Source organism: Chelmon rostratus, chromosome 14 (genome assembly GCF_017976325.1).
Source record: "Chelmon rostratus isolate fCheRos1 chromosome 14, fCheRos1.pri, whole genome shotgun sequence".
In the NCBI taxonomy this organism is placed as follows: Eukaryota; Metazoa; Chordata; class Actinopteri; order Chaetodontiformes; family Chaetodontidae; genus Chelmon; species Chelmon rostratus.
Window position 1 is genome coordinate 7,654,430 of NC_055671.1, and position 20,603 is coordinate 7,675,032.

The 20,603-nt window shown below is 41.8% G+C and overlaps 1 protein-coding gene across 1 annotated transcript in view; it reads left to right on the top strand.

Annotated features, from left to right (window-relative positions):
* The first annotated feature begins 360 nt into the window (after positions 1–360).
* The window catches only part of pcdh1a (protocadherin 1a), a 92,571-nt gene continuing 72,328 nt past the window's right edge, over positions 361–20,603 (top strand). The window contains exons 1-2 of the mRNA XM_041952730.1: positions 361–1,146; positions 2,070–4,256. Of these exons, the coding sequence (XP_041808664.1) occupies positions 361–1,146; positions 2,070–4,256 (2,973 nt within the window). The remainder of the gene's footprint in view (positions 1,147–2,069; positions 4,257–20,603) is intronic.

Genomic DNA, 20,603 nt, shown 5'->3' on the forward strand with positions numbered 1-20,603 from the left:
GTTGTTGTCTAATTATTATATTGTGCTTCTAGGCCTGCTGTCACTTTTGGTACAACTTGTTGACAAAAATAATTCATTTTACAGCCGTAGAGTTACAATAGAACAATAGAATGAAGACAGTCTTTTTTTTCTGCTGACTAAATGCATCACTCTGGTCTTAGGAACATGCTGATGTGAGTTCTGTGATTTTTCTTTATAGTTAGAGTTAGGTAATTATTGGGTATCAAGCTGGTACAGCTACCAGGCATTTTATAGCAAAATCTTTAAAAATGATTTCCAAAAGGAAAAAAAAAGCAAAAAACATTTTGACACAAATACTCTTTTCATTCTCATTTTACAGGCAGATCTTCTGATGACCTAATGGAACTGAATTTACCAGTAGTGCTGTTTTGGGTCCTGGTGCTGCAGGCTGAAGGCAGCATCCTCTACCGGGTCCAGGAGGAGCAGCCTCCCAACACTCTCATTGGCAGCCTGGCAGCAGACCAGGGCCTGCCGGACTCGGGTCATCTCTACAAGCTGGAGGTGGGTGCCCCTTACCTTCGTGTCGATGGAAAGACGGGCGACATCTTCACCACGGAGATTCCCATAGACAGAGAGACCCTGAGAGACTGTCGATCCCTGCCTAAGGGTAAACCCTGCTACCTGGAATTTGAGGTATCAGTGACAGATCTGATACAAAACCAAAGCCCACGACTTATTGAAGGACGCATCGAGGTACAGGACATCAATGACAACACTCCACAATTCCCCTCTTCTGTGCTCACCATCTCTGTCCCCGAGAACACAATCATGGGAGCACTATTCTCCATACCTCTGGCTTCCGACAGGGACTCAGACAGGAATGGGGTGGCAGATTATGCTCTGACTGCAGGGCCAGACGCGGCAACCCTGTTTGGTTTACAGGTGGCTGATGACAGAGGAGGGAAGCTCCCACAGCTCATTGTCCTGGGCAACCTAGATCGCGAGTTAAAGGATTCCTATGACCTCACCATCAAGGCAGTAGATGGAGGAAACCCTCAGCGCTACAGCAGTGCTTTGCTGAGAGTGGTTGTCACTGATGCCAATGATAACTCTCCCAAGTTTGAAAAGTCCACGTACGAGGCGGAAGTGTCGGAAAACAGTCCAATGGGGCACTCTGTGTTGCAGGTGAGGTTGCAATGCAAATATTCTTTCTTTCAAGAATTTAATCTTTTTTTAAATCACAACCAAAATTGTTTGTGCTGCTTTTGAATTTTATATTCATCAACCAATAAATGTGCTCAGCTATTTTATTAAGATGTTTTGGAAAAATGAGTCTTTGCATCATATTCAGAGTTTCTTTCTCAGATAAATTTAATGTGCAAATCCAAATCAGAGACAGATATTTTTATTCTGGCGTTGTACTTTAAAATATTTAGAAATAGCTTTACAAGTCTGAATATTATAGCCTCCAATCCAGGCCCAAGGCCAATCTTATTTCTAGTCAATTCACATATCTTCATAATATTTATGTTTTTGAAATTCACTTTATTCAAGTTGTTTCATTCAAACTATTCTAATGTGCATTTTTAAGTAATACGATTATTACTTAAAGTATTACAGCATTAGCATTTTATGCTTGTACAGGTAATTAAGCTGCTTATTGCTTTTGTTGTTCTATTATACTTGCGGAAATAGAGATACAATGTCGGAGTGTAGGCACAAGATACTCTGTGTAGGATTTTCTCTGCATGCTGCTGTGAAATTGCACAGACTGTCATGAAAGAAATAACAGCCCAACTATTTTTCACTATTTTTCAATATTATTCAATGTGAACCTCTTCTCTAGGCCATTGTCTGGAATACAAAAAATGGGAAATAGAGAAAAAAGCCTGGCGACATAACCACCAAAAGAAAAGAGGAAGTGCAAGAATGAAATATGCCCTAATAAAGCATCACTTGCTGTGCTTTGAAGTTATCAGAAATCTGATTCATTTATTCATTGACCAGTGATTAGTACAGAAAATCCTACACAGGGTTCCTTTAATCTACCCCCAAATTGTTTCACATACTGTATCATGCCTTTAACCACGGAATTCATTTTATTGTAGGTCAAAGCAAATGACTCGGACATGGGCCCTAATGGAGAAATTGAGTACACCCTTCACCAAGCAGTAGACCCAGTGCCGAAACTCTTACGAATTGATCGGTCCACTGGAATTATCTATGTCAAAGGACCACTGGACAGGGAGGAAATCAGCAGCTTGTCCTTCTATGTGGTGGCGAGGGATAAGGGTCCTCAACCTAAAAGCTCTAAAACATTTGTAACCATTGAGGTGACTGACCAAAATGACAATGCTCCAGCTGTCGAGATTCGTGGGATTGGCCTTGTGACACACAGTGAAGGAGTGGCTAACATTTCAGAGGACATGCCAGTGGGAACAGCCGTTGCTTTGGTTCAGGTGTCTGACAAGGATGAGGGAGAGAATGCTGTGGTCACTTGTGTGGTCGCGGGAGATGTGCCCTTCCAGCTCCGCCCTGCCAGCGACTCATCCAGTGACAACAAAAGGAAGTATTTCCTGCAGACCACCACTCCTCTTGACTACGAAAGGGTTAGGGATTACAGGGTGGAGATTGTGGCTGTAGATTCTGGAAATCCAGCACTCTCTAGTACAAACTCTTTGAAGGTGCAGGTGACTGATGTCAATGATAACTCCCCAATATTCTCCCCAACCTTGTTTGAGGTAGATTTTGCCGAAGAAAACCAACCAGGAGAGAAGGTTTTGGATGTTACAGCTTCTGATGCTGACAGTGGCACCAACGCGGAACTCCTCTATAATATTGTGGCGGACTCATCCATCAAAGGTCTGTTCGAGATTGACCCAAATACGGGCGAAGTAAGAGCCCGCAGCCCGCTTGACCGTGAGCATAAAGAAAACTATGAGTTTCGGGTCACCGCTGCAGATAAAGGGTCACCTGTTCATAAAGGAACAGCAACTGTGGTAATAAAAGTCCTAGACCGCAATGACAATGACCCAAAGTTCATGCTTAGTGGCTACAGCTTTTCAGTTTTGGAAAATATGCCTCCCCTCAGTCCAGTCGGCATGGTGACAGTCCTGGATGTGGACAAAGGTGAGAATTCTCGCGTTCACCTCTCTGTGGAGCCTGATGGAGGGAAGTTTGTCGTTCAAAATGGAACAGGCACCATTCTTTCAAGCATCTCATTTGACAGAGAGAAAGAAAGCAGCTATACTTTCCGGCTAAAAGCAGTGGATGGAGGAGAGCCACCCAGGTCTTCATATGTGGGCGTTACCATCAATGTACTGGATGAAAATGACAATGACCCTGTCGTCACCAAGCCCTCCAATTCTTCCTTCAGGCGCTTGTCACCTCTTGCTTCCCCAGACAGCCATGTTGAGATAGTGGAAGCTGAAGACCTGGATAGCGGGCCGAACGCAGAGCTGGTCTTCAGTATTGCTGGTGGAAACCCTTACCAGCTATTTCGCATCTCCCCCTCCAGTGGGGAGATCACTCTAGCAAAAGAGATGACCCGAAAACATGGTGGGCTACATCGCTTAGTGGTGAGAGTGAGTGACAGGGGGAAGCCTGCACGTCATGCCACTGCCCTGGTCCACATCTACGTGAATGAAACCATTTCAAATGTCAGCTTAGTGGAGGCCCTAGTTGGACACAGCCTTTACACTCCACTGGACAGGGACATTGCTGGTGATCCTGACAATGGTTTTGCTGCACAGCGTAGTAATATTTTGTTTGGAAGCCTTGCTGGTGTGGCAGGTGTCGTCATGTTGATCTTGGTGGTGGTATTTATTCGACACCGCATCCAGAGAGAAACTAAGAGTGGTTATCAGGCTGGTAAGAAGGAAACAAAGGACTTATATGCACCCAAACAGGTGCCAAAGAATGCCAAAGGCAAACGAGGACGGAAAGGAAAACCCCAGAAGTCTCCAAAACCACTTGGAGAAGAGGAGGAGGTCAGTCTTCAGAAGAGTCTCAAGTTCAACCTTGATGGAGTCAACGATAGCCCCAGGATACACCTGCCCTTAACATATTCACCAGGAAGCCCTGATATAGGCAGGCACTACCGCTCCAACTCCCCCTTACCCTCCATCCAGCTGCAGGCCCAGTCCCCCTCAGCCTCACAGAAGCATCAGGCTGTCCAGGACCTTCCTGCCACCAACACCTTTGTGGGGACGGGAGGAGATGACAACTCTACCGGCTCAGACCAGTACTCAGACTACAGCTACAAGACCAGCCAACCAAAGTACAGCAACAAACAGGTAAAGTTATGCCTTAAAAAATGTAACTACTGTCTAGATGGTATGTTAGGGGAGTGGATGGTTGCAACAGATTTAAAACATCCAAGAGAATGAACAACCCTCATGTAGGATTTTATTTTCAGATACAGTAATATACCATGATCTACATACAAGACAAGGCATTATATCAAATTTGAATAGTTTGAATGGCTTTTGCTATTGTCGTGCCATGAGTCCAGTTTGTAAAAATGTAAAATGACACTTTAAAAAGTATTGCAGATTTGTTGCTGTCACTTCTTTCTTATTCACAGTTTCATTATCTGAAGAACTGTGCATAATATGAGCAATGACAGATTAGGAAGACCAAACGTCTGCTCCCATTTAAAAAGTATTGAGCTTGTTTAAAATGAAATGACATGGTATTCACCTAAATTCCGGTTGTCCCAAAAAAGAATTCTATGGTTACAGACAGAATATGATATCACTTATTTCTCCTAATATTGACTGCTGTGACAAGCTGTCATATTGATTTGTTGTCATGTAACTGTGCCACAGGGTAAAATTGGACACACAAAGAAAGTTAACGCCATAAATTATCTCCACGTATATGTTCGAGTGGTGCACTGCTAGAAAACTTAGATGGCCCTTCATATTTTGTTTCTTGATCAGGTTGGCAGGAGAGTTGACCAGAAAAGGTCCATTTCTCAGTGACTTACTTCTGCTCTTCTGCCTGACCTCTCGTGCTCTGATCTCTGCAGGTCACTCGCTCTTATCTCCCTGCTCCTTATGCTCTTATCTCCCCTTATCTGTACAACATTTGGCAAGGCTCAAATCGCCATGGAAACAGAAATATTAATAGACTCAGAGGGGATTACTTACGGAAAAATTGTAGAGTCTAGGGATAGAAAGCTAGTGTGTCTCTAGGTTTCTGTGTCAGCTGCAAGTGTGTGAATGTGCGTCTTGGGCTATACAAATGTAGATGTGTATTTGTTTGTGTGTGTGTGTGTGTGTGTGTGTGTTCAGGGGGTTAAGGCAGACTGCTATTATCCTTATATAGTATAATGTTCTGTATAGTACAGCAAAATGTCCATTTGTCGTGATCCCATTGGTTTGTTAAGATAGCTACATGGATGATGGAGATGCACCTCCTTTTTCCCAGTAACTACTGTACTGAACTTTCAGTCTCTATGAGGAAAAAATCCCCCAGTGTCAGTAGGAGGTTGAAACAGTATCACATAACTTCAAAGAGCCATCCAAAGACTGCCTACAACAGGGGCATTCCTTCTCAAACAAATGTAGTGCATCCATTATCGGCAGCTCACATGATAGATCTTGTTGCTTCTGAAATGTACTATTTACTGGGCACTAGATAAAATATTTGTGAATCACACAAATCATGATGATCTAATAATGCAATGTTCATATTGCTGCAAAGGTTTTTAAAAATGGTCATTTTGCCATTGAAAGTATTTGATGTGGTCGTATACCATTTATTTTCATCCAGCATGAGTTGACGTCGGCTTTCTAGACGGCTTCGGTGTATCAAATCACAGTGTCGCACATACAAGCCAGTTTGACATTCTCTGAGGCTTTGCAGATAATGTTTGCCACATAAAAATTAGCAAAAAATATAGAGTGGAAAATATGCTACTGAGTTCTGAACATGTGTAGGTGACACATTTTCTGTGGAGATATCTTCAGAGCCAGTCTCACAGTTGGCTGGTCGGTGGTTTCAGCAGATGCTGGCTGACAGCTTAGGTGATCACAAGCCTATGTGGGTGGAGTCAGTTTAGAGAACAGTCACCACTGTCTCCTTGATGGACAACATAAGGGACCAAAATGACTGAAAGCCACGGGGTGTGTCTGGGTATTTGTGTGTAGTGCCAATCTCTGTGTTTGTGTGTACATTTGTGGCTCACTAAAAGAGTGTTAATTGTAGCTGCGGCACAGATGTAAGCCCTCAGCTCTTGACAATATTTGTGGTTTCTCAAAATGATAACATAAATGCGTATGAGACATGAGTCTAGTGATTGACAGGCTGTGTAAAAACATGGACAGATGTTGAAGCTCATGTGACATACCTCAGCAGATGTTGTCTCATGTATGGCATCCCCTCTCACATCAGGAAGAACAGATTGACCAAAATATATAATTAAAGTAACTGCCAAGTGATGTGACAGATGTAGAGTGGTGCCCTTGCTTTAATTAACTGTGCTGCACTCGACAATGGCTTTTCATTGGGAACTTGGTCAGGTGTCTGGGTTTGTACTAAACTTCTTGATATCATGTCTGAAAATGACGTTTGGGTTAGCAGATTATGAGTGCACAGGATGTCATATGCATTTTTGATACAACTTTTTTCAACTTTTTTTTTTAAGGATTGTACCTCAAAGCTTAGTTCTCTAACTATCTGCAGCATTCTCCTTCTTTCTCTCCAATTCTCCTAGGCTTAAATTAGAGGCCTTTTACTTATGAATACCATTCTATTGTTGAGGGAAATGTGAGTCAGTGTTCAACAAACTGAAGCAGTCTGATCTGGAAACTCTCTCTGTGTGTGTGTTTGTGTGTGTGGTAGGCGGGGGCGGGGTCATTTAGGGTTCAGGTCAAGATTAGAGATAACAAGAAGAGTTGTGTCATGAGGACCCTAACTGACAAATACGTTTGCAAATGAATGCATATGCAAAAGCAGTAGATTTGATAGGAATTATGCTATTTCACCACAAAAGTACATCGACTGATAACAGGGGCAAGTATTATGCATGCTGTATTGTGTGGGTGTGTCAGTGCCCTAATATCTATGTAGATGTATCATGTAGCCTTACCTGCTGCATCTTTTTAACTCTAGACAATGTATACTGCACACACAAATTGATTTGTCAATTAGAATATATTTCATTTATTCACCAGAGAATGTTTTCATTTTATAGGAACGTCTGCAGTTATCAAAGTAAAAGCTAGCCTTGAGAACAGCCTGAGGCTGTAAATGCTGTATACTTAAGAATGGCTTGTTGAGGGGGCCAAAACCCAACAGATGTTTCAGATGTCCTAATTTGATCACAGCATTATCTAAGCATGTGCCAGCTATATGTGCAAAGCAATATTTGTTTTGTTTCCTACACTAGGAGCTAGTTCTGCTATCAATTCAGAAACATTTTGATCTGCTCCCAAGAGTCTGTAGAGAATTTTTCAGCCCTGTAATTGCTTTAGATTAACCCACTTTGGAACAGAATTCCTGAAATGCCGTTTCCGGGCTCTAATATAGCACAACAGACGTACTGCCTCTAAACACAGTTGAAGGCAGTTTGGCAAAAAATATCCATTGCCTCACAGCAAATTCACAAGAAATCCTTTTTCTAAAATGCTTGTTCCCAAAAAAAAAGATAAAGAAAAAAAAAAAACGAACCAGAAAATGACAGGAATAGACTTAGACATCCGAAACCCTTAACCACAGTTGTAACCAGCGGTTGTCATGTACTGTATCTGTCTAGAACCAATGAAATTCAGAACCATGGACAGTGCTTTTTTCTGCCAAATGTTCCAAAGCCTCTGTGCAGATGTAGTGCTGTTGCAAGATGACAGGCCCGTGTGCGCGTCAACACTTGTCTAGAAACATACCAAATGCTAATTAAATGTTTGCAGTGCTAGATTAAAAAAAGAGCCGTACTTTTCGGCAAGTGGCGAACGCCGAAAAACACTTAGAAAATAAAAAAAAAATACAACACCTGAGCCACTCTGTCTACTATTTCTGATAAGAAAGACAATTTCTCCGGCAAGAAGAAGAGCAAGTGCAAATGTACCATCAAACAAACCCAAAATGAAATACTGGATTGAAACAAACAGGGCGAGCCGGCTGCACGATAGGGGGCTGTAGCTTCCCTGTGCTGAACAAAGGTCCTTACAATCGCTTCCATACTGCTTGCACCTGTTTGGCTAATATTGTAATTAAAGTGGGGACATTGGGAATTTTCCTCAGGGTCTTGGCAAGTGAAACCACTCTCAGGTGTGTGTTGCAATTTTGTTATTGAGCCTGGGTCGGAATTTACATTCAGGAAAATATGGATATTTTAGAGGAATAATTATCAATATGGCAATATTGGTATTGTGTAAATGCAGGATTTACAGAATGTCACATGCAATGTAGACAATTAGAGTAGACAGTAGGCAGATAACAGTTGTTGCTGAATTATGATTGAAATCTAACACTAATAATGATGATGTGAGCACTATATTAGGACACAAGCATGCGCGCTCATTTACATGTATGGACATTTTAGCGTCGTTTTAGAACAATGTGCTTGAACCTGCGAGTGATGTGTTCATTTACATTCATATCATGTATAGACATGGTAAGCCTTACAGCTTCTTAGCTCCTTCAAGAACCATTAGTAGTTTTTAGTTCCCCCCCACGTCACCTTTGAATGTGTGATATTGCATGATGGTTGCTGGAGAAACCGGTGACTCACATCGGCCATTACAGCTGATAATTAGTCCTTTTGGGTGTAACAGCGAGCACCTTTTTTCACACCTCGCTTAATGAGAATCCTACATTAGAACAAAACACAATGTGAGTGCTATGAAACACTGACAATTATGTGTTACACAGCAATCATGATTATTTGAAAAGCTGTAAATACATCCTTAATATACATTCACACTATTTAAATGCTTTATTTATCAAAAATGGATGAGTGTTGTCCCCCTGTGGGCTACTCGTTCATCTCCCTTCCTTTCAGCAGTTACCCAAAGCCACTCCAGTGGATTGTTCAAGCAGGAAAAGGGATGGAGTGAGTCACTGTGAGTCTTAATTAACCTGCTTCTTTGTTAAGCAGGGCCCACACTTTGTGAACTTTAGGCATCCCTTTGAGCTGGGATTAGCCCAATTTAGCCCAATACTGCTGTTTGAACTCAGCAGTGGTGTATTACAGATGAGGCCAGAGGCAAAAATTGCACTTGTCCTACAAGACTGTGACACATTATTCTCTCTTACCTGTACTTAAGACCAGGGAAGCCTAGAAATCATCGAAAATATGCCATCTGCATTTTAGTGAATAGCTGGGAAAGCTGGGAGTTCAGTCGACTTATTTTCTTATCTCAGTTTCCAATCTGCCTTCCAGTATTTTTCAAACAGGCACCCCACACACACACACACACACACACGCACACAGACACACACACACACCCACACAGCTTTTTGTGCACTGCATATTTGCCCTGGATGATTACCCAGAAAGGAAGGCTAGAAGGAAAGTGAGGTAAAAAACCTTGTAGATGAGGGAATAATTTACCCTGCCTGTACTGCATGTTTTTTTTGCTGTTTTATAGCATAAATATGATTCCATACATTATGCTGTACACTTTATTGTATTGAAAATACTGTGTGTTGTTAGGTCACCAGTACTGCAGCTGTTTCTGAACAACACTGTTTTCAAATGCTGGCCCATACTGTACTATGCATGCTGGGTTGCCAGCTACATATATAGTCTAGTGACCATAGTTCATAATGTAGTTTGCCTAGTACTCAATGTATTTTTGTAATTTGAACATAATACCCTTGAGAATTGCTGCTAGTACAGTTATGTAACTGAACTTCCAAGAAAACACCTACAATTTCCCTGTGTGTATATATATATATATATATACACACACACACACACACACACACATGCAAACATACCATCAGTTGAATCAGTGAGTGACTATACATTCAATGGTTGTCGCTTTCATCATGTGCGAGTATCTATTTTTAAGGTTTTTGGCTGGATTTAAACATTTGTCAATTTATCTCAAATTTGCATTTTATGTACAGTATAAATGAAAGGTAGCATGAGTTCAGCAACTACACTATTTTAAAACATCAACCATAAAGCATGTTGGAAGATTATTATTATTTTTGACTTCAATAAGGCAATGTTTCTGTCATGGAAACAAACAGCGATGGGGCTGTTTTAATAGCAGAAGCCAATAATGAATGTAAGGTGCTTTGATCCAGACTTGATGGAGCCACAGGCATGGCTGGATCTAACAGTCATAAAGATGACAGGAGCAGATTCTCAGGAGGAAGTTTTCATGGGTTTCAATAAATTTTAATTGAGAATCCTGCACTTTAGCACATAACACGAGGGCACAAAATACTGCGCACAGTAGACTTGTTTGTTATGGTGCTCTGTATACCTTTCCATGGTAAATAGTGGATGCAAACAATTGGAAGTCAGGCATAGCCTACAGGTAGCAGGCAAATAGGAACACAGATAGGACAAACAGGTAATGAGAGTAATGGTTGGACTGACAGGTAACATAGCCTCGTGGTGAGCAGTCCTCTACAAATACTGGGCCTAATTTCTAATGAGGAGCAGCTCGGTAGACAGCTGATAGGGTCAGGTGATCTACAGTGGAGGTAGACTGTGGGCAGGGGGGGGCTGACAGCAAAAGGAACACTCCTGAATTCACTGAGACAAGAGAGAGATGGTCTTAGGCTGTGTCTGCATATGAACCTGAAAGAGAAGAAAGAGGAGGGAGACGATGCAGGAAGCACAGAGACTCCTGCTGGAGGTAATGACGTGTGTGTGTGTGTGCAGCTGAGCCACAGTCAGTATTTAAAATAAGATATAAGCAGCAGAAGTGTTTGTGTGTGAGACAGAATTGGACTGTATCGGAGACACCTTTTGAAAACCAAGGTCTGCGTATTGAGTTGCTGGTGAAGGACAGTACATCGACAGGTTTACAGGTCATATAATAGAGGATAATACAAAGAAGAACATGATGTATGCTTGACTGAATAAGGTCTTAGCAACGTGTAACTTTGAGATAATGCCACAGAGGAATAGCTAATAGGTTTGGTTAGATTGCTAGTACACAATAAGTACAGTGCTGAGTGTCGTCCACAAGTTGAAGCAGGGCGCATCTTCAGCGATATCCAGCTGAATACGGTGCCTCTCAGTTCAAGGATGGCAGACGTCTGAGGGAAACTAGGAACTGGAGCACACTGACTGAGTAGCAGCCTTTAATTGTGCAAGCAGTCCAACCATCACGTCAGAAACAAAAGAACACCAACCAGAGCTCAGCCGTACACCTCCTGTATATGTGTTTGTCTCACGTCTTTGTCCACTTTGACAGTTAGACATTGCAGTGTTGAAACATTAGTCTGTTAACACAATCACACGCCGCAAATCAGGCAGCGTGCTCCAGTCCCTGTTTCTCATCCACAAGAAAATACTTAACACCATTCGTTCCATTTCTGAGTTACACAGATCCTCTGGATTGTTAGCGTTTGAGCTGCTCCCATCCAGACTTATTTTCCCCCCCATTAGAAAATGAAGCCAAAGAATCCAGAGCCCTTTCATTATTTTCTGCTGAAGCATTGCCTTTAAATACTGTGTGCCTCTAATTTCATTTTGTTTAGGATGGCTGAACACGAAGACTGAGCTGGTAACTTCCCCTTGGGACAATAATTAAGTTAGAGCATAATAAAATATTCTTCACACATCCTGAAATGATTGTGGCTGTTCTACACGTAGAAACATTCACAGAAAATACAGAACTCAGTTCAAAAAGTTGCAAATAAAAACTTGATGCTGCTCACCATGCTACCACTGGCTTCCTCATTAATGGTAACACAGACTGCAGGCATTGTCTGAATGGGCTCATCAGGCTAGTTGGTAATCCACACCCATCGATTTACAAAATATAATTTATAATAATATATACTGCAATAACATTCCTGTTGCTCATTTCTGATCCAGTTTCTTCAGCTCTGCCTTAAAATCGAGGGATTTGTGCGCGACCCGCCTGTTGGAACCGCTGCCATAGCTCCAGCAGCCAGACTAAAGCAACTGCAGGCAGGCGCGTTTTTAGACATTTAGCTCATTGACAAAAAAACTAGCCAACATGAGAGCACGAGGAGCAGCACTGAGAACAAATCTCATCCAAAACTAAGGTGAAGTCATTTTCTGAAGAAGAAACTGAGTGAGGGGCCAGACATCACAACAGCAGACAATAAGGGATCAATAATGACCAAATTCAAACTAATAAAGTTAATACAGCCACAACAAATCGATCTGACTTCAATATTACTTTATTTTTACTGATCTTGTAAATTCACTGCCCAAGTCTAGTGGCCGAGTGCCTAAACTCCACCCCTCCATATCTTCTTTGGGGTGTCTGCTTATTGCTATTAAAAACTGCACTAGGCTGGTGGAGATTGAGGCCAAAAATATTCACATAACATCCCCAGACATCCTTTGAAGTATCTTGCCAGGGTAGAGAGGGGTGTGTGTTACCTTGAGTTACAGTACACGGAGACGGGTGTCAGCTGTGCGATCTGGCGCCGCACAGTATAAAAGATGGCACAGCTCAATAATCAAGGCTTATGTGGAAACGCTGGGTGTACAGATTGCCTGCTATACTCAGCACATTTGCAATTTCTTGGCATCCTCCATGTACCCTTCTGATGCTGTCTTGTTTCATGTTGACTTAAAGACTCGAGTGTCTAAATATCACGATACATCCTCACTATTCACAGGCCGATCAGCTGTCAAAACTCGGAGGGGCAGGGTTTCTTTAAGTTCCTGTGACTTAACGAGTCAAATTCCATTTGATGTATGTGACGCTCATTAGCATGCAGATTTCTGGTTTTCCACCAGCAGACTAATGGCAGTGCCAGACTTATTGGTGGGTTCCAGGTAGTTGAGGAGAGAAGATTAAAATTTGACTTAGCTCAAAGTTAGAATCCATGAATCAGGATGTGAAGTTGGACACGCCTGGGTTTACATATTCAGCACCTCAAGTGCACATCTGGCAGGAGGCTACTTATCATAGGGCTTAAGCAAAATTTGGCTTGTACTAAAAAATGTATCTAATTAATACGTGAACTACAAATTACTGAGATATTAGAAATACAGTAGGAATAACATATGTCCCTGATTGACAAGATTTACTGTACTGGGAAGTACTCTCTGTATGTATTCTGTATATAGTTAGTTACTTTTCATTGGTTCTTTAATGTACTCATTTAAATATTCAGTACCTCACTCCGTGTTACTCGGCACCTCTTAATCTCTCTTGAAGGTGCGTGTAATGTATGTGTATGGGAATGTGTGGTTGACACTAACACTAAATAACATTAGCAGCAGACCAGTAGGCGACTAATACTTGTAGTAATTGTAAAACTGGGGGCAGTGGCCATGTATTTTTTACTCTGTCCACAACCATCTTATTTTTCTCCTGTGTCTCTTATTTTATTAAGAAATTAGAATACTCAATGAGGGATTATTTTCAAACTGTTTTGTGAGCAGAATATTCAGATATTTCCCACGACTCGAGGTAACAGCGGAGATATTGATTCAGAATGCTTCCAATGAAAAGGCCTCTAACTGGAGGGAAGATCAGCACGGTGAGGGCAAGTGAGACAGCAGAGAGGCAAATGACTTCAATTAGCAGGCTTGCTCTAATGAGAGGACCATTCTTTGAACTAGGACATTAGGATTGATTTCATTTGCACCTTACTCTTGGAACCAATTTATACCTGGTGGTAAAATGCTCTCTGTATCAGGACGCGTTCTCCGAATAAGGAAAAAGACACATTTGCGTTGTGATCGGACTTGCCCGACCACATCTGAAGGTAGTCTGGCTCGCGTTGTGTTTGGATCTGAGGTAGGTGTAAACCCAATCCACGCAGTGTGCCGGCATCTGTGCGCAACACTGATGCAGAGATTTGTTTTTAGCAAACGTGAAATATAGGTTGTTGTTCCAATTTAAAGAGCGGGCAAGCCACGAGGCTGAAAGAGACACGGCTCTAATTACTGATTATACGTCTATTCTGTGCCATGAAAGCACCGAAAGGTCCGCTATTGGACAGATCTGCGTGAAAAATGGAAGCAATACCTGTGGGAAATGAATGATGTACAGTAAGAAATAACTGTGCAACAGTGTGCGTGCTACTTATCCGCTGTCAACAATGCATAATTTATGTAGTTACAGAGAAGCCTCCACGTCAGTACTGCAACACACAGGGACAAACAGACAGTGTTTTTTGTACAAAGGAAGAAATAACTTAATGTATTACATTTGCTGATTTTTCAAGAGGGGAAAAATTATTACCGATTTCTCGTAGACAGCGTTGTCCTCATTATTCTCAGTGAGGATAATGTCAGGACAGGAAGGAATCCTCATAAATGCAAAGGCAAGAGCAGATCGTTTATGATCCGGATAACGTATCCGGATACAGATCCCATTTTAATATCAGGTGTAAAAGCGGCTTTAGATTTGATGTGTGTGTCTGTGTGATTTGGCCCTCTGAGATTGGTTGGCCCAGCCTTATTGTGGCAGGACTGACAGGTGTAGATTATGGGCGAAGACCATGTTCAGGAGGGAGCTGTAACCTTTCAGAAAGTATAAGTCAGTATCTAAAGTGTGATTCATGTTGTTGTCTACTGCTATCTGGAAAGCCTTTTCTCCCAGTTACCAGCAAAAAGCTGAAATCTGTAACCCCCCACATATTCTTCTCAGCAATGGCGAGAGGTGACTCTTTTTTTTTTCTGTTTAGCAAGACACAAAACCTTTAAAGTGTGCTGGCGAAGTGCGATCCCACTGGGCGAATGCTGTTAATTTCAGTGTAACAGAAGACTTACTTAGTGTGAAACTTGTCACTTCCAGTTGTTTTGAATAGATTTTATTGGCGCTGTATGCCAGGACGGGTGCAACATGGCGAGGCGATTAACATTTAAACAGCAGAGTGTGGAATGTGTCTTCGGTGAAGGTGGGGTTAGGGTTTGATAGCATTTCATCAAGCATATGAACCAACCAACAAAAGTTTCAGTGTGGCTGGTGCAGAGTTAGCATTAGTTAACCAAGGCTGACAGAACCTACTGCGGGTGGTGTTGTCCATTTTAACCGCCGAAAGCAACGGTCAGGCCCAGCTATACGTGGGAAGCCATGCTAACGTTAACTGGCATTGGTCTTTGCTCCTAAACAATAATAAGGAGAGATAGAGATCCGTTGGCGTCAGAGCTCAGTGAATCTGGGTTTGTTGCTGACTGGGAACCAAACTCCTGGTGACCACGCCAGGTTCCACTGGTGGATTTTATTTGCTGCAACACCTCCAAAACAAGATTAACAATTACCACCACTTCTCACAAATACTGTTTCATGCATGTCAGCTTTGGTGTAATATGCATAAAACATTTTTTTTTTTTTTTTAGTTATTTAACAATGTATTGATTTAAGAGCAAAAGTGACATAAGTCTTCCTGATGAATGGCGGTTGTAGCTGAACTTGCTGTGCGGTTGCCCTGCCTGCCAACCATGAGCCCTCTTGATGACATCAAAATGCCCAGCAATGCTGACTTGCTCTTTGATGCAGAGGGAAAATAATTACAGTGATGCTAGTGATCTATACATGTATTAAAAAGTGATGGGCTCTCCCTATCGATCAAGTCTGATGAAACGTCTGATGAAAAGCCAGTCGCTCACAACGATCCGCTCTCATTTTTCCTCGGGCTCGCATGCGCTCCGCGAGTGGCACATGGTCAGATCCCGTCTTTTATGTAGAAAAAATAAAATAAAATGAGTAGCGCATTTAGGTAAAGCTGTGTGGAGGCTCAGCTCCCTGATGGCATTGCCTTTAGCTTAGATATTATATCACCACACATCCCAGCCTCCTTACCTTCTGCCAGGCAGATTAGTGCTTTTATCAATAAGCAGCTTAACACCAAAGTGTCCCTCAATAATATGCCATGGTATTTTTTCTCCTGCTGCTTTAACTCCCGGGCTTCTCTTTCCGTGTCTTTTGCTCTTACACATTCTCATAACCTCACATTTCCCTGTTTTCACTCCCCAAAAATCTCCACTTTCTTTAACTCCGGGTATTAACCTTTGACTCAGAGCGACCGCGATACATTATGTATTCTTCTCTTCGGGTCACATTAGGAACCTAGACAGGACCCTGGAGGACTGGAGAGCAGCATCTCCATCAGACACACTACCCCATTAGAAGCCTGCAGTGCACCATAAAACCCATTAAGGTCCATTAGGGAAGTGCTCTGGCCCAGAGACACCTTTAAGGCCAGTCAGCCACAAAGGTGCACAGTTACAGATGGTGTAAAACTTATTTGATTTGTCTTTCAAACACCATGTTTTCCTAAGGACAATTATTCAGAGCCATGCCTCGCACATTGTTGCACAAAAAGCACTGGTTCATGCGTCAAGCGTTTTTGCCACGAGGTTGCGACATAGCTGCAAAAATTTAATTGCGATAGTCATATGTCGGTACGTCTTAATCAAGCCCAAATTCGGTAACATTATGTGACAGCTCTTTCAACTATATGGGTGTGACACAAGTTTTCTAGCCAGCAATCCAGCACTTAATGCAAATGGTGGCAATAAATATGAATTAGCATGAGCGTTATTGAGCTAAAACAGATCCCAGCCGAGATCTCACTCAGTCTTTTGTGACTGCCTGGGCGCGCTCCTTCAGCAAACGGGAGCTCTTTCACCCTCCTTCGGTTGGGACAGTCGCGCACAGCTGAGAGGTTTCAGCACGCTGCCTGTCACGTGATCAGAGCACTGGTTATTACGTTTGATGAGCCTGACCCAAATCTTCCAGTGGCAGAGACATTTTTCATGGCGAGTTTGAAATTCTAAATCCTAGATCGAGTCAAAGGTGAATCCCTGACTTGGCCATATATTGCGGTTTCTGGTGCATTTTTGTGGTTAAACAAGTCGTCCGTTACATCCCAGCTACCATTTGGTCTTACCATCATCAGCCTAAAAATGCATATGTCACCACCGCGTACTCCCGTCAAACTGAAGTTTGCCACACACAGTCTGGAGCCCTGCCTAATTGATGGCTTTTAATTAGCTCTGGGGAAATATTTCTCTTTGTGAGAAACTGTTGTGGGGTTATGATTAATTTGATGTATTTCATGCTTTATTTTTTTGCTTCGTTAACAGCAGCAAGTGGGGAACTCATCGATTCTTTTATTTTCAACAGTCTCACTCACTCAAGTGTGTTATGTTTTTTTTTGTTGTTGTTGTATTGCTGCACTTTATTATTTAAAAAGAGCTGATGATGGATGAACAGATGGAAAAGAAATACAGTCTTTGAATTGTTGTTATGTACTTTACACAAACTATACAAGACTGTGTTAGTGATTATTGTACATGGTACATTTAATACACTTCAACTGCTTTAGTTTCCCATTGCTTGTTTGCCCATAATATGGCAAAACATCCATTCATAAGCTTGTAAATACAGTATAATACAATATATTCTGGTATTTGTATGAGCATTATTATTTCTAATGTTAGAAAAATTGAGCGAACTTCCTGAGAAGGGAAACCACTTGAAACCCATTGCCTTAAGTGTTCCACGGCGCACATTTCTCTCTTCACATTACAAGTGGTTACGCTCTCTTCATTCCTCTTTTGCTTTCTTTTATCACTTTCTCCTTGTCACACCCATAATGTCTCTTTCAGTGTCATTTGCAGACAGATACTGTAACTCAGGAACCTATTAATTGCTTGAATGTTTCACTTGAAAGAAATTATGTAAATTCAAACTATTACCGATCTGCGACGTTGCATTCCCGGCATTCGCAAAAGCCTTTTGGACGATGTGGCTTGTAACTTGTAAGATAGTTAATTGGCCGAGAGCTTGCGTGTGAGTTAGTGAGCAAAAAATGAACAGTGACGCGGTCCTAGCCTGGGTGTGTTTAAAGGACAATGAAGAATGGCCGTATGAAACAGGTGTTGACAGGTTTGACTTCATACCAACATCTAATCCAAAAAGATGAGTGCTTTAGTGTTATCAGTAAGAGTTTGGAATGCATAAGCCAGTGAAAGCCAAACGAATGGGCCCAAGACGACAGTAATGTGGCCATTCATTTCACTTTTCCAGAGACCTCACTGCTCCTTATGCTTTTTAACTGAAGCAAGACAAGACAGAGGCTGAAAAGAAAATTGTCACAAGGAAATAATCTCATTAATGATGACGTGCTCAACATTCTCAATGTGAATCAAAAGGTTACATCAAAATTTCTTACAAAGGTTTTACTTTATTAGCGGAGCAGCCAAGATTTTCATTAACATTTGTGACATTGGACAATTACGTTTATGTCAATTTTTCATTAAACTGGAGAACTTTTTGACACATCCAACACTCATGACGACTATTAAGCAATTAGACTCAGTTCATTGTACATTGGGATACAATTGTAAGCAGTTCCAGTCTCCTTGAGAAAATCGTTATCACTTTTGAGCTGCCAGAGCAGCCCCCGTGAACATGCTAACAGGCTACAGCTTGTCACCTGTAAAAACCTTAAAGGACTACGCGGATATTTCAGGATGTTTTTTATTAGCTGTTTTCCCGAGAGTTTGATGACAACATGAGTGTCACCTCTGCGCATAGAGGAAGCTCTGTGATGTGTTACTGTAGCTTAGCACTATGATTTGGAGCAGATGAAACAGCCCACAGGCTGGCAGCCATAAAGGCTGTCTCGTTTCCACATTGCTTTTAACACATGTTGGGCTGCAACTGAGGACTATTTTAGTAATCCATTAATCTGTAGATTATTATTTTGATTAGTCGATTGCTAAGCGAAATAAGATGAATTTTATTATTTTCAGCATTTCCACAAATAAAACTAATCCCTTGTCTTGTTGTACAATGCTCTTTCAAACAACTTAGCTAGGCAAGTACAGACAAGGCCACTACAATCAAACAATGCAGTTAAATAAGTGGATACTGGGTGTGCAGCCATGCACTGAGAATAAAAATGGAATGTAATCAACATATATTTGATCAGATATTGCTCAAGTTTCTGTTGTGAAAAAATAAAGGCTCACTTTAGACTTTCTTCGACTAATTGCATGACATAATTCCAGAAAAAGTTCTGTTAAACCCCAGCGTATCTTCGAGAGTTAGCCTAGTCTGCTGCCGTTAGCTTCATCCAGCATTAGGTTTGCAGCTCTGCGGTGTCGTTAGCCTCCGCCTCCGCTGTTTATCAAATGCAACGTAGGTGGTGTCATTTCCTGTAACTAATCACGTGAGTTACACCGTGCATCATAGAACCAACTAATAAATCATGAAATTCATTGCCAACTATTTCTGGTTGTTGCAGCCCCTAGCAACAACCAGAAAACTGTGGTTTTTGGAGCATTAAGCTTTGGAACGCTGTGGAACTGTTCCTTCACTGACAACAGCTGGGTCCGGTGATTGCACAAACCATCTCAGACTTCCTGTCCTCGGATGTGTGGCTGCCACTGTGTCTGCCAGCAGTTATGCGACTGTTTAAAGCCTCGCTGACTGTTACATGGAATGATATCTGTGAGTTTTTGGGGCAAATTTTTTAAACTTTTGACTAGGGCTGCCTTTTCCTCCTGCTCCAGTCTTGGTGCTAAGCTAAACTAAGCATGCACATAGCTGTTTTCAGGCTGTCAAATGTTTGGCTACTGGGGGAAATTCATGTTGAAATTCAAAATGTGAGGTCGTTCCGGTTTGTCCCTCTGTGAGTGTGTTCTGTTTCTGTGGCCGGGGGCAGTAGCTTTGACGTATCTGTAGCTGCTGGACATCCTCTCGTGAGCCTGGGGACGATAGTGGCCATCTGGCTTGTAGGCCTCGTCTGGCTTTGGCCAGCCTGCTCTTATCTTAATGTTGGCGGTCGGTTTACTTGTATGGATGAGAGAGTAGATGGCAAAGTAGCCCAATCAAATAATCCAAATAATAAAAAAAAAAAAAATCAAACCATTTGCATCTTCAGTGCTTGCCCTCCTGCTGTCCCTCCGATGTGTCACATCGCTATCTAATAACAAGTCTGCTCCTCTGTGTGACGTTCTGACCCTCCAGACTCATTCTACACACACCCATCATCTGCCAGGCGGTGTCCAGAATCACATTCTCTCTACTATATGGTGCACATCTATCCTCCCGCATTTCATGCTCTGTTCTGTTCTGCGTTGGTCTTACTGTAGTGAGCAGTAAATCAAGATTTCAGACACTTATTAATCATCGTCATTGCTGACGATAGTGAAGCTCTACAACTGTCATTTTCGCATAGATAAAAATGGTGTGCGTTGTATTGCGGGATTGAAATTTTTCAAGGAACTAAATTGTGCATACTGTACATACATGGACAAAATGGCAGATGATACTTATAGTGCAGCAAATAGGGAGTGATTGCGGACACAGCACTAACGTCTACTGTATGCACCACTTTCCAATCCCATAATGCAATGTGTCACATTTTATAGATATGAAAGCTATGAATTTAAAACTCGACATGTGTTACTTAATGTCTGAAATCTCAATTTAATTCTCAATATTGAATAAAATATGTAGTTTCTATCATATAGGCAGTTGTGAATGAATGAATGAATG